The sequence below is a fragment of the Lycium ferocissimum genome, chromosome 1, assembly GCF_029784015.1.
Source record: "Lycium ferocissimum isolate CSIRO_LF1 chromosome 1, AGI_CSIRO_Lferr_CH_V1, whole genome shotgun sequence".
Classification (NCBI taxonomy): Eukaryota; Viridiplantae; Streptophyta; class Magnoliopsida; order Solanales; family Solanaceae; genus Lycium; species Lycium ferocissimum.
In genome coordinates this window covers 38082808-38095836 of record NC_081342.1, presented here as the reverse complement: position 1 = coordinate 38095836, position 13029 = coordinate 38082808, and the positions used below count along the sequence as shown (strand labels likewise).

At 38.3% G+C, this 13029-nt stretch overlaps 1 protein-coding gene across 1 annotated transcript; it reads left to right on the top strand.

Annotated features, from left to right (window-relative positions):
• Positions 1-5779: 5779 nt before the first annotated feature.
• LOC132054305 (monooxygenase 2-like) lies at positions 5780-10186 on the top strand. The gene is made up of 7 exons (XM_059446349.1): positions 5780-5795; positions 6224-6529; positions 7751-7897; positions 8271-8336; positions 8947-9112; positions 9226-9457; positions 9568-10186. The coding sequence occupies exons 2-7, from the start codon at positions 6456-6458 to the stop codon at positions 10116-10118; spliced, it is 1236 nt and encodes a 411-aa protein (XP_059302332.1). The 5' UTR covers positions 5780-5795; positions 6224-6455; the 3' UTR covers positions 10119-10186.
• Positions 10187-13029: the final 2843 nt, after the last annotated feature.

Here is a 13029-nt window from a genome sequence, read left to right as displayed (position 1 = left end):
GAAGGAGTAACATATTTCTTAATACTAGGGAAAATGTTTATTTTTTACAGAAAAATTGGAGGAAAATGATTTTCACTCAAAAAATTTGAACCTAATAATGAGGGAAAGAGTAACCTACAAAAATAAATGATGCATATTCAAAAGGTTGTGGGTCAGTTTTGGTTGCTTTGCAGAGAAACAATGGAGTGGTATTGTGTTGCTCCCAAACGCACACACAAGTATACGCGATCGTACAAGTAATATAGGATTTTTAAGTCCAGATATCGATCCCACAGGGACTTATGATTAACTATTTACTAAATTAAACTAATGTTAATTATCTAAACAAGAAATAAAATCTTAAAATATAATTATTAACTAACTAAAAATAAAATAAAACAAATAATGAACTTCAACCAAGAAAGAGCAGATTTTTATTGGAGAAGAGATAGATCTAGGGCTATGACCACTAACAATCCAGTTGAGTCTTCAAATCGTTCTACCTATGGGTTACTAGTTGACGGGTTAATTATAAATTTATGAGTACCTTTCGAGTTGCTCACAAGCCTGTAGATGCTACTATAACGCCTATATTCCTATGGTCGTCAGAGGTAACAAGAACGCATTTACTACTCCGTATTCAACTAAGCAAGGCTAAAGGGTGTATTACTATCCTCATTAGCGAAACAATTAATCGAACAAGCTCTATTTATTCTTATTGCGCATGCAAATTCCCTTTCCCAAGTTCAATTCACACGTCACAGATAGCGCTCAACTATTTCGTCAAATAATCAAACAATTAAGATCAAGAATAAATAAATAACCCAAAGATGAAAATCAATATATATAAGCGATAATCAAACGTCAACTTTCATGCTAGCATCAAAACCCCAAAACTAAAGAGTTTAGCTTCAAATAGACATGAAGGAAAAACAACAAATCATCCGAATAAAAATGTAAAAATAAGTATTTACAGAGAAGAGAAGGTAAAACTCTGTAACTACGACCTCCACGGCAGCTCCAAGCTCTTTCCAGGTCAAAAATTCTGAACTAAGGGTTTCAAGTTATTCCCAAAGTTATATCAAAACCGTGTAGAATATGTAATTATAGGGTACCAAAAGGCCTGGGCTTTTAAAAACCAAATCCAACTAGGACCGAAAAAAATTAACGAGATGTCGGTGCAACGCGGAAGACCAGAAAAGATTCAGACACCGATTTTCTACGCATCGGGCGCGCAACGCGTGTAGATAGCCCGACCGCCTGTGCGTTTTCTTTCTTTTACTCTTCAATTGTAGTTGCTTTTCAACGGCAACCTCTCTTTTTTATTTGTTCTTGTTTCTCATTGGTCATGACAACATGATTACCCAATGATTGGGCATGTCCCCTCTCTTTTTCTCCTTTCTTTTTCGTCCGCGTTTTGTTCAATTTTGCTCCAAATCTCTTCAACTCCACACCGCTTTATCCCTACATAGTAAAATATAATATTAAGCACAAATAAATATAATAATACTCAAAAGACGATTAAAAGTACTAAAATGTGAGGCAATCAATGCATAAATGAATGTATTTTAGGCCAAACATCATCACCCCACACTTAAACTTTTGCTTGTCCTCGAGTAAGTATTAAAAACACTCTCAATAAATCAAGCTCAGGAACACCCCCACTTTGATTGATACCAACAATTAGGCCCTATAGCAACTCACAACATCAAATATACACTTCCCGATCATTATGCAAGATATACAAGTCAACTCAAACAAACAACAAACTTTTAACCTCCTAATCTCAGAGACGGACTCTAACACATCAAATTTAAGCTCGCTCACCTACTCTGTCAAAGAAGCTAATAACATCACCTAGCTATCATGAACAAGTGCCCTCACAAGAAGAAATAGTCCGCACACTCAAAACATAGAATCGAATGTAATATAAGAACTTAGCATCAAAGCACAATTCTCCCACTCACAAAGAAATTCACATGTATGCACCAAGAACCATAGGCTTGCCCATTATGTACATCTCTACTAATTAAGTTTGCTCAAATAGAATCAAATAGGACTTTAACAGGTTGTAATGTTAGCTAGGGGATGGGTAGGAAAACTATTTAATAGTGACTTACACTTCCCTAAGCACTTTACACTTTTAGACTTCGTTACCTATATTACATTCTCCTCTTTATTTTATTTTTCAACCCTCTCTTCATCAATTATTTCACTAGTAATTCTCATCGTACCAAGAATGCTTCAATTTTTTTTTCTCATGTCATATTCTTTTTAAGAGGGCTTTTTCATCACTTTGCAGCTATCATTGGTCACCATTTTTTCACTTGACCATCCCTTTTCTTCAGATTTAACAGTAATATCACAATCTAAGCTACAGTGCTCAAGGAAGCAGGGTGCAAAAACTAGGGATTCAAACAAAAGGATCAAGGCAAAAATACGGCTAACCAAACGAAAGGCTACAGGCTCAAAGGGCTAACTAGTGGTACAGTTTCTGAAAAGGCTAAAATTTACAAGACATATCAAAGAAAGCCTATTATCATCTTCTAAACAGAGCAACACTTTTTATTTTGTTTCAATAACATGCAAAGCAAGTTCTAGACTAAGATGCAAAACATGGAATATAAGTAAGAAATCCTCACCATACATGACACAAGTATCAATCAAGATGGATCAATTCTATTCTAAGACAGATAGGATCATGACGAACTGCAAAATAAGAATAAGCTATACACAGAGTCACAACCATGAGCTAGGTGTCAGAAAGTCTGCTATCTTTTTCGTTACTCAAGCACTCACAGGAAAGTACTACTGAAGCTCAGGCCCAAATATGCTAGTATCAAACAAGTCACAAGGTCTTTCTTCTCCCTGTTATACTACTCCTAAAAAATAAAAAATTACCCGGTTCAAAAGTCCCCCCCCCCCCCGAAAAAGAACCGAGGCCATAAGAAAACCCAAGGGGTGAATGGTTTATGCCGCTAATGAAAAAAAAACTATAAAAGAACAAAATAAAATCTTTTTGAATTTTTCTTAGTTCTCGTATTTTTTTTTTTTTTTTTGAATAAATATATAAGGCTAAAAAATAAAAATAAAAATCCTATGGCATAATCATCCTTGACCTCAAAAATGGAAGTACCCACCTCATACTTAAAAATATGCATTGCCCTCGATCGATGCATCTATAGTAGAGAAAAATTAAAACAAGGGTGAGAAATACTCCCTGAGACCGTCTAGGGCCTAGCTAGCAGCATAATCCTCAATATTAAGGGTCGGGACGACCCTACACTTAAGCCCAAACATACACCTTAGCTTTCAACTTCGGGTACTTAGACTTCCCCTAATCTGCAAATCAAAAACAAAATAAAACGTGACACTATAAAAATAAAAATCTAAAACTATTACACATTGGGTTGCCTCCCAATAAGCGCCTTAGTTAACGTCGACGTGAATCAACTTTTTCCTCCACCTCAAACTTACGAATTGTATCCCCAATTTTGCATCAAATTTTCTATCACGCTTTTGGGGTGGTGGTGTGAAAATAAAGGAATCAAGTAATAGGTATAGCATCTTGCACTTCTTGGCCCTTAAGTGAGGAATGTCGTTTTGTCTTTTCGGTGTGGTAAATTTCAGGACGTAAAGCTCTTGTTCCTCATCTATACAATTCTTCATCGGCGTGGAGGGCTCGATTTTCATGTCGCCAACCAAACATAATGTAGAAAAATGTTTAGAATGAGGACCAACATGCCCCAACTCTAAAACTGCATTTTTTTGACATCCTCACTTTTGTACACTTCCTCAACATTGGCATCATCAACAAAGATCTGATCGAATGGTTGGAATTCCTTTATCTGCTCCAGATACTGGACACTATCCACGATAATAGGTAGTTGGGCATCAGACGCCTTAATCTTTTTATTTAATTGAGCCTGCAGGTCATGAATATATGAGCCAAATTGGTCTATCTCTTTTCCGAGCTTTGTTCTTTCTTCTATCAGTTGTGTAGCCATGTTTGTAAGACCATCACGGAGAAACCCATGAAATTTCATTTGTTGAGCTTGTTCTGTAAGCCAAGATTGGCTCACTATCTCCACTTCTTCAAGTTTATCTCCTTGTAGGAACTCGCTCTCTTCTTCTGTTTGAGGTTCGTCTTGGGGATTGGCTAAGTCTGTAACTTGCAGATCATTACAAGTTTCAGCCTCGGCTTGCATCTCTGTGAGTTTGGCATGAATCCTCTCTATGGCTTTCCACATTTCTGTGTTCTACCCTTTCATTAATGCATCGTGCTCCATTATTTGCTCCCCTATTTGTTTCATCATATCGCTAACCCGAGCAAGACATTTCGCATCCTCCACTTCGTTACTCCTGTCAGCATCACAAACAACAAGAGAATCATAATAGGGGGTCGGGTATGGGGAATAAGAGTTAGGACAACCATTGCTATGACCGTCTTGACCATCACATATATTACAAACATTCCACTCAAAAGATTGGGAAGGTGCACACAACCCATTCCCGGAAATATTTTGATAGTGTTGCCACAAGTGGGGTCCTCCACAAATCAGACAAGGATCACCAAAATAGGAACAACCAATATTCGATCAATTTTTATTCCAAGATGCCATGTCAAGAAAGCTAACCAAAAAATTAAACTAAAAATAAAATAAAATAATAATTAAAAAAAAATAACTTGAATAGACAAAAAGAAAAGTCTAATCTAGAAAAATAGTTAATTTCTAAGTCCCCGGCAATAGCGCAAAAAACTTGTTGCTCCCAAACGTACACACAAGTATACGCGGTCGTACAAGTAATATAGGATTTTTAAGTCCAGATATCGATCCCACAGGGACTTATGATTAACTATTTACTAAATTAAACTAATGCTAATTAAACAAGCAATAAAATCCCAAAATATAATTATTAACTAACTAAAAATAAAACAAATAATGAACTTCAATCAAGAAAGAGCAGATTTTTATTGGAGAAGAGATAGATCTAGGGCTATGACCACTAACAATCCAATTGAGTCTTCAAATCGTTCTACCTATGGGTTACTAGTTGAAGGGTTAATTATAACTTTATGAGTATCTTCCGAGTTGCTCACGAGCCTGTAGATGCTACTCTAATGCCTATATTCCTATGGTCGTCAGAGGTAACAAGAACGCATTTACTACCCTGTATACAACTAAGCAAGGCTAAAGGGTATATTCCTATCCTCATTAGCGAAACGATTAATCGAACAAACTCTATTTATTCTTATTACACATGCAAATACCCTTTCCCAAGTTCAATTCATACGCCATAGATAGTGCTCAACTATTTCGTCAAATAATCAAACAATTAAGATAAAAAATAAATAAATAACCCAAAGATGAAAATCAATAGATATAAATGATAATCAAACGTCAACTTTCATGCTAGTGTCAAAACCCCAGAACTAAAGAGTTTCGCTCCATATAGATATGGAGGAAAAACAACAAATCATCCGAATAAAAACGTAAAAATAAGTATTTACAGAGAAGAGAAGGTAAACCCTATAACTACGGCCTCCACGGTAGCTCCGAGCTCTCTCTAGGTCAAAAGTTCTGAACTAAGGGTTTCAAGCTATTCCCAAAGTTATATCAAAACCGTGTAGAATATGTATTTATAGGGTACCAAAAGACCTGACTTTTAAAAACCAAATCTAACTTGGACCAAAAAAAATTAACGGGCTCGCGTCACACCCGCATCGCGGGTGCAACACGGAAGACTAGAAAAGATTTAGACACTGATTTCTGCGCGTCAATGGCGCGACGCGTGTAGATAGCCTGACTGCCCAGGTACGTTTTCTTTCTTTTACTCTCAATTGTAGTTGCTTTTCAACTGTAACCTCTCTTTTTACTTCGTTCTTGTTTCTCATTGGTCATGACAACATGATTACCCAATGATTGGACATGTCCCGTCTCCTTTTCTCCTTTCTTTTTCTTCCGCGTTTTATTCAATTTTGCTCAAAATCTCTTCAACTCCACACCGCTTTATCCCTACATAGTAAAATATAATATTAAGCACAAATTAATATTATAATACTCAAAAGACGATCAAAAGTACTAAAATGTGAGAAAATCAATGCATAAATGTATGTATTTTAGGCCGAACATCATATTGCTTATTTTTAACCAAAAGATATGATTTTTAATTTTAAATAGCAGGGAGAACATGGGTCGTTCTTTTTTATTTTTTTATTTTCAGAACATGGGTTGTTTGTTAGGTTCCAAGAACCTGCGACGAAGATTATTCATCATGTTAGAAGACACTTGTCAGTGGCGGCTAACATCAAGATTGACTAGCGTCCAAATGGTGACGTATGGGCCTATATCATTAATCATCTTCTTGCGATGGGACCCACTGTAAGATTCCTTGATGATTGGCTGCACTTATATTAGGAGGACCAACTAAGTTTTGAGGATTCACAAAACCAAAGCAGAGAGTGCAAGAAGATAATGGAGAGAGAAGAGGATATTGTAATTGTGGGTGCTGGCATAGCTGGTCTTGCTACTTGTTTGGGACTTCACAGGTAAGAATATAGTACTCACTTAGCTTGTTTATAGGGCTGTTTATCAGGCACATAGGTTTGGATATTTACGTTTGATTTATCGGTTATCGATTTCTAAATGTATTAATTTCCTAGCCAACCGATAAGATATCAGTTGGTTAGATATGATTAGCGATTATCAGTCCATTGTCGATCGGTTTATCAGTATAGTTAGCCAGAAGCTATGTCTGGCCTAAAATGAAAAAATAAAATATTATTACAATTTTACGTTGAATAACGTTCGTCCACTAGGAACTGACCCAAGTTCTTCATAAATGAAGTATGAAACCTTAATTTAGTCGTAACTATCATCTGATTTGCTGATTCTTTAGCAGAGCCTCAAATATCAAACCTTTTTTATTTATTGCTTATATGGCTGATAGCCTATTGCCAAATGAACATTAAGATTTGTTACTATATTCTTTTTATCCTGAGTTTTGCTTTTTATCTAGTGTTTCTTGTTCTTTTACATAAATCTATGCCGAAACCGAACCATGTACAATGGTAGCAAATATACCCTTAGACAAGCTGTCACAACCTAATTAATCAACCGTAAAATAGTTGAAAATGTTTTATCTGGAATCATATTTGGGAAATGTAATTTATACTTAAAGTTTTCAACTACAAGTCTAAAATAGCATTGATGATACAATTATATAGCTGAAGCCTGCAGCAATGAAAATGAAGCTCTAATTGTTCTGATTTTGTTGGTTGTTACTGGCTTTGAGAGCACCCCATAGCTCTACATGTTTCCCACTCTTGGCTAGTTTCTTGATCAGTGTAGCAGCGGTTACATTTCCAAAAATGTAACTATAATAATTCTTAACGGGTTATCGGCTTATCTGATACGGAAATTGAGTAATCCGTCCCGCACAGATAAACGGTTAACTACAAAATTTCAATCTGTTCACCAATTGTTAATCCGATTACTTGATGCCATTTAGCCAATTTTGCGGTTGAGTTGTCGGTTACAAATTGGTTTTGAACAGCCCTACTTGTTTGACATGATGATCTCCGAAGTGTGTACTTGTTTGGCAATCACAGATCTAGCATATTAGCTGGGACTGCACGTTCACTCACTCACTCACTTCACTGCTATATGTAGAAGTGCTTCTATCTTACACTGATTGTACCTAGAGGTCATCAGACAAAACAAGTATATATTTATGTGTATTGAAATTGAGTAAACGTGTTGTTTTGCAGGCTGGGGCTGCAGAGTATCGTGTTGGAATCAGCAGATTCGCTGCGAGCTACTGGATTTGCACTGGCGTTGTGGACTAACGCCTGGAGAGCTTTGGATGCACTGGGCATTGGGGACTCTCTTAGACAACGTTCATTATCCATTACAGGGTAACACTTGGACTACTTATGTATTGAATTCGTTAATCTATTGATCGATTTCCATTTATATATATTTCAATCTTATGAGATATCTGATTGCATTCAACATAATGTAATAGCATTAGGCCCATCCTGTTTGGTTTCTATTGGCTTGGGGTACAATACCCTATAAAAATATGGTTCTGTAAACACTCTCTAACCACTTCTTATCCTATAGCATACTGCATTCGTTTAGATCTGGGTATAAGACCAAGGTATACAACCACGTATATACTCTCCTAAATCGGTCCCTTGTAAGCTACATTCAAGCAACTAAACTAAATCTATTCTTTAGTCGATTGTCCGTTCATGTGTCTTATTCTTTATCAACCATTTGCTGCAGGTTCAAAAGTTTCTCAGCGGAATCAGGTGCACCTATCAAGGAGGTATCACTCGTGGAGAATAACCGGTACACATTATATACTTAACTGAAAGATTTATTTGTGTAGTTTTTCAATCAACTATCCATTAATCTCATATTAGTTGGTGTCGGTTGTATTTGTCCTTTTATCTATTAATCTGTATGTAGCTAGGTTCATTTTATTCTAACACTAGATAATTTAGTTTGTAAGGCAAATTAGGAATTCTCTAAAATTCAAGGTCTTTTAAGTACAACAATCTACATAGACGTACAAATCACTAACCGTGATAAAAGACTTCTCACAAACACCGGAGTAATGTTAGTATAGCAAGAACAACTAATGTATTTAACCTCCACATCTCACAACATCTTTATAGAGCAATCACATCTGTCACAAAGGTCTTAAGGCGCATTGCATATTCAGAGGATGCTGCATACGAATTGTCTGATTGTCACTAGTGAAGTGATGTGGGTTTATTGTCCAAATACCTTTGATTACAATAATGAAATTAAGTTCATGTTGAACAATGTTTCTCTTGGTTGACAACAGCTAACTTGTTTCTTAGACCAATTTGTTGAGTTGAGTGTGCCGTCCTTCCAACTTCTGGATGGACTGATTCATCGGTAGTCATTTAAGGTCAGTTATATTATGTTGCAGTGTGGAGTATGAAAGTCGTCGCGTGAGAAGAAAAGACCTGTTGGAGAAATTAGCTAATGAACTGCCTGGAGGCGCTATTAGATATTCTTCCAAGGTTGATTCCATTGAAGAATCTGGACCAATGAAATTGGTACATCTTGCAGATGGTTCCACTATTAGAACCAAGGTAAATCTTTCTCTGGAATCCTGGTCTAAGATTGCATATTTCTCCCAACCTTGGAATTGCTCTTCAAATATAAAATTTCTTATGCTAGTCTAACATGACTAACTTCAATTAAGGTCTTAATTGGATGTGATGGAGTCAATTCTGTGGTGGCAAACTGGCTTGGGCTTCAGAAACCTGTCAATTCTGGGCGGTCTGCAATTAGAGGCTTTGTTGAGTATCCGGACAAACATGGTTATGAGCCCAAGTTCCATGCGTATTTTGGAGGTGGAGTTCGGTTTGGCTTTCTTCCTAGTGATGACAAGAGTTTGTATTGGTTTTGCACATTCACACCATCTGTTGTACATTGTAAGTCAGCTTCTACATACTGTTCTTTTGCAAAATGAGCCTAAATCTCTTGTTACAATTTATCAATCTACTAGTAGTTTAATTAGTTGTTTGTTTTGATTGGATTGCAGTTGATGGAAATACGGAACAAGATCCAATGAAATTGAAGCAATTTGTGTTGAAAAAGGCCAGTAATGTGTCTAAAGAACTCTGCACCGTTATAGAGAGAACTACACTAGACTCTATATCTTGTGTACAGCTGAAATTGAGATTGCCATGGAATGTTTTGATGGGGAATATTTTGAGAAATAACGTTTGCGTGGTAGGTGATGCCCTTCATCCCATGACTCCAGATCTTGGTCAAGGTGGATGTTCTGCCTTAGAGGACAGTGTTGTTATCGCAAAGTGCCTCGGAGAAGCTTTGGTAAAACCGATAACAGATGGAAGAATTGAACAAGAAGATGAGGAATTTATGAAGATTAGAAAAGGCCTTGAGAAGTATGCTAAAGAGAGGAGATGGAGAAGTTTTATATTCATCAGTGCAGCCTATTTAGCTGGATTTATACAAGAGAGTGGTAGCAAGGTAATCAGCTTCTTAAGAGAACATTTTTTGGCTGGAGTCACTATATCAGTTACACTAAGAATTGCTAACTTCGACTGTGGAAGACTAGCTGTTTCTTGAAATGTATGTGATGCATCTTATATTGAACTGAAGAAAGAAAGAAGCACCAACATTGTTGAAGTTCCAAATTACTGTTCTGGCCTTTATGATATTTATTCCTCTTGTACAACTTTTTCAACTCTATGAGCCGAGGGCCTCCCGGAAACAGCCTCTCTATCTTCCCAAGGTAGAGGTAACGTCTGCGTACATACTACCCTCCCCAGACCCCACTTGTGTGATTACACTGGGTATGTTGTACAACTTTTTCAACAAAATAGTTTATGGCACATTTTTCTTTTTGGTAAATAACTTGTATTATTAACCAAAAGTGAAAAGTTTCAGCACAAAAGAGCTATGCTACTGGACAGTTAGTCAGTAGCCAGCTCGAGCATAGGTAGTCAGTAGTCAGCTCGAGCATAGGTACGTAATAAAGCTCAACAAAATAAAATACAGCAAAGGCCCTACTATACTGATCAGCCCATAACTCATAACTACACAAGGTAAAAATTGAAATGGGACAACTATCTATTTCGCTATCTGTGGCTTGATGTTAAGGAGACATAAAGGTAATGTTAAGGCTAGTCCCTTTTCTTTAAAGGCATGATTCCTATGTTATGATTCTATCCATAATTTCCATAACTTCCTTATGCCGAAAAGTTAGAAGTTCGTGATTCTTAAAAGCTTGTTATGATACCAAAGATAAGATGTTTTCTATGATGAACATGATGATGATGATTTTAATGCTAGAAATTTCAAAGCTTATGATTGTGATGCCATTATGAGATTATTGAGCTATTATATGAATTCTTTGATTTTGTTTATTGCTGTTGATCTCACCTTATGAACTGTTCCTTCGGGGTGAGATGTAGCGATGATGATTATTCCATAATATAGATCGGAGGTCACCGACCTTACGTCACTCCGATAGAATTGTAGCTTTCACTTGGGCTCTCATGCATGCTTATTTTTATGTATGATTACACCGGGCCTAGTTGGCCAGGCAGACACCACTACGCTGGGCGTAGTGGCGGCTTATTGATAACATCGTGCCTAGTTGGCCGAGCAGTCACCACTAGTGGGTGGTATGAGATGGTTACTGCGGACGCGGGCTAATAATTATAAGCAGTTTATATATATGGTTCTGATGTTTTAAAAGTAAAAGTTAGCATGCATGATATTCTCCTCCAAAGGCACCGATTCTGTGTTATCTCTTTATCTTATATTTCTTTATTACTTAATGATGTTATTATTCATGCCTTACATACTCAGTACATTGCTCGTACTGACGTCCTTTCTTTTGTGGACGCTGCGTTCATATCCGCAGGTAGATAGGGAGATGGTCCAGATCCCTAGGAGCTTTATCAACAGATATACATGAGCACTCCACTACTCCGGAGTTGCAGTTTGTTGGTACATTCTTTTGTGTCTATATTTGGGGCATGACGGGGTCCTGTCCCATCCTTATGACTTTCAGTACTCCAGCTAGAGGCTCGTAGAAATATGTAGATAGTAGATGTTTCATGACCCTATTAGTGTATATTATGTGCATCATTTTGTAGCCTTGCCAGCTCGTTCATATATATGTTTGGAGTGGATTCGAAGATTACCTCATAATGAGTTTTATTTTGAGAATGGCATTTATTCAGGATGAGTTATTTGATAGTTAGAGAAGTGGTCCGCCGAGCTAGATTGGAAGAAGTACGATAAGTGGTGCTCGGTAGGCTACGGGTACCGTCGTAGGCCTACGGTTGGGTGGTGACAAAAGTGGTATCGAGTGGTTCTTGCACAACGGCGTGTTTACAAGCGCTTGTCCCCAGTAGAGTATGTGTATGGGTGTGAAGCGCGCGCGCTTATAAACAGAGGGAGTGCAACGAGCATTGGAATAATGACGGGTTCTTGCTTTATAGATCATACGATATAGCCATGATGTAAGGTTTCTCCTTTTCCTAATCGTGTGTTATGCTTTCAGTGATGCGTATAAAGAGGTAAGCAACGGTACACACGCCGAATGGCAAGATAACGACAGAAGGCGGGCCGAACGGGTGCCCCGGTAAATATAGAAAGGGTGAGTCCTATAATGAGGCTCCCGTCCGGAACTCTCACACTCCGCTCATCGAGGAGGGAGCATGAAGGGGCTCGGCTCCGGCCTCCCGTACAGCCGGTTCCTCCGCCCCGGGTGCTTCGGGACAACGGACGAAGGGTACATTCAGGTGCGACCCGGTTAGTTGCGCGAAGCTCGGCGGCGAGTGCGGTTCAAGGTGACAGAGCGATTAGTGCAAGAGCCCGTGATTTTATCAGCTTGAATCCTCCAGAATTTTTTGGGTCAAAGCCGGATGAAGACCCACAAGGCTATATAGATAAGATGCTGAGAACATTGAGGATAATACATACTTCTGATACTGAGTCAGTGAAGTTGGCTTTCTATAGACTGCGGGATGTGGCCGTTCTTTGGCACGATGCGAGATATCTTTGAGAGGGGGAAAATGCGCCTCCCCGGTATGCGGGAGTTCTTAGATGCCTTCATCCATCATTATTTGCCACCCGAGGGTCCCGCAGAACGGGCCCAGACCTGTGAGGTTTTTGAATCTAAGGCAAGAAAATATGAGTGCTCGGGAGTATAGTTTTCGCTTCGATTCATTGGCTAGGTATGCTCTCGGCCGGGTAGCCTTCATGGAGAGCGGGTACATCGGTTTGTGAGTGGCTTGAGGCCCGTTTGATTAAAAAGCAGCTTGTGCTTCACTCCCAAAGGATGGATATCTCTTTGTATTTTGAGCCCGTACCCAAAATTTGGAAGAGGGGGGGGGGGGGGCTGCCGAGGGCGGGTGAGCGCGATATTGACGAAGGGGCATAGTAAGGAGCCGGTCTGCGGGTGCTAGTAGTAGTATAGAGGGTTTAGAAAACGACAACTTCAGGTTTCGGAGCCCGGATCCGC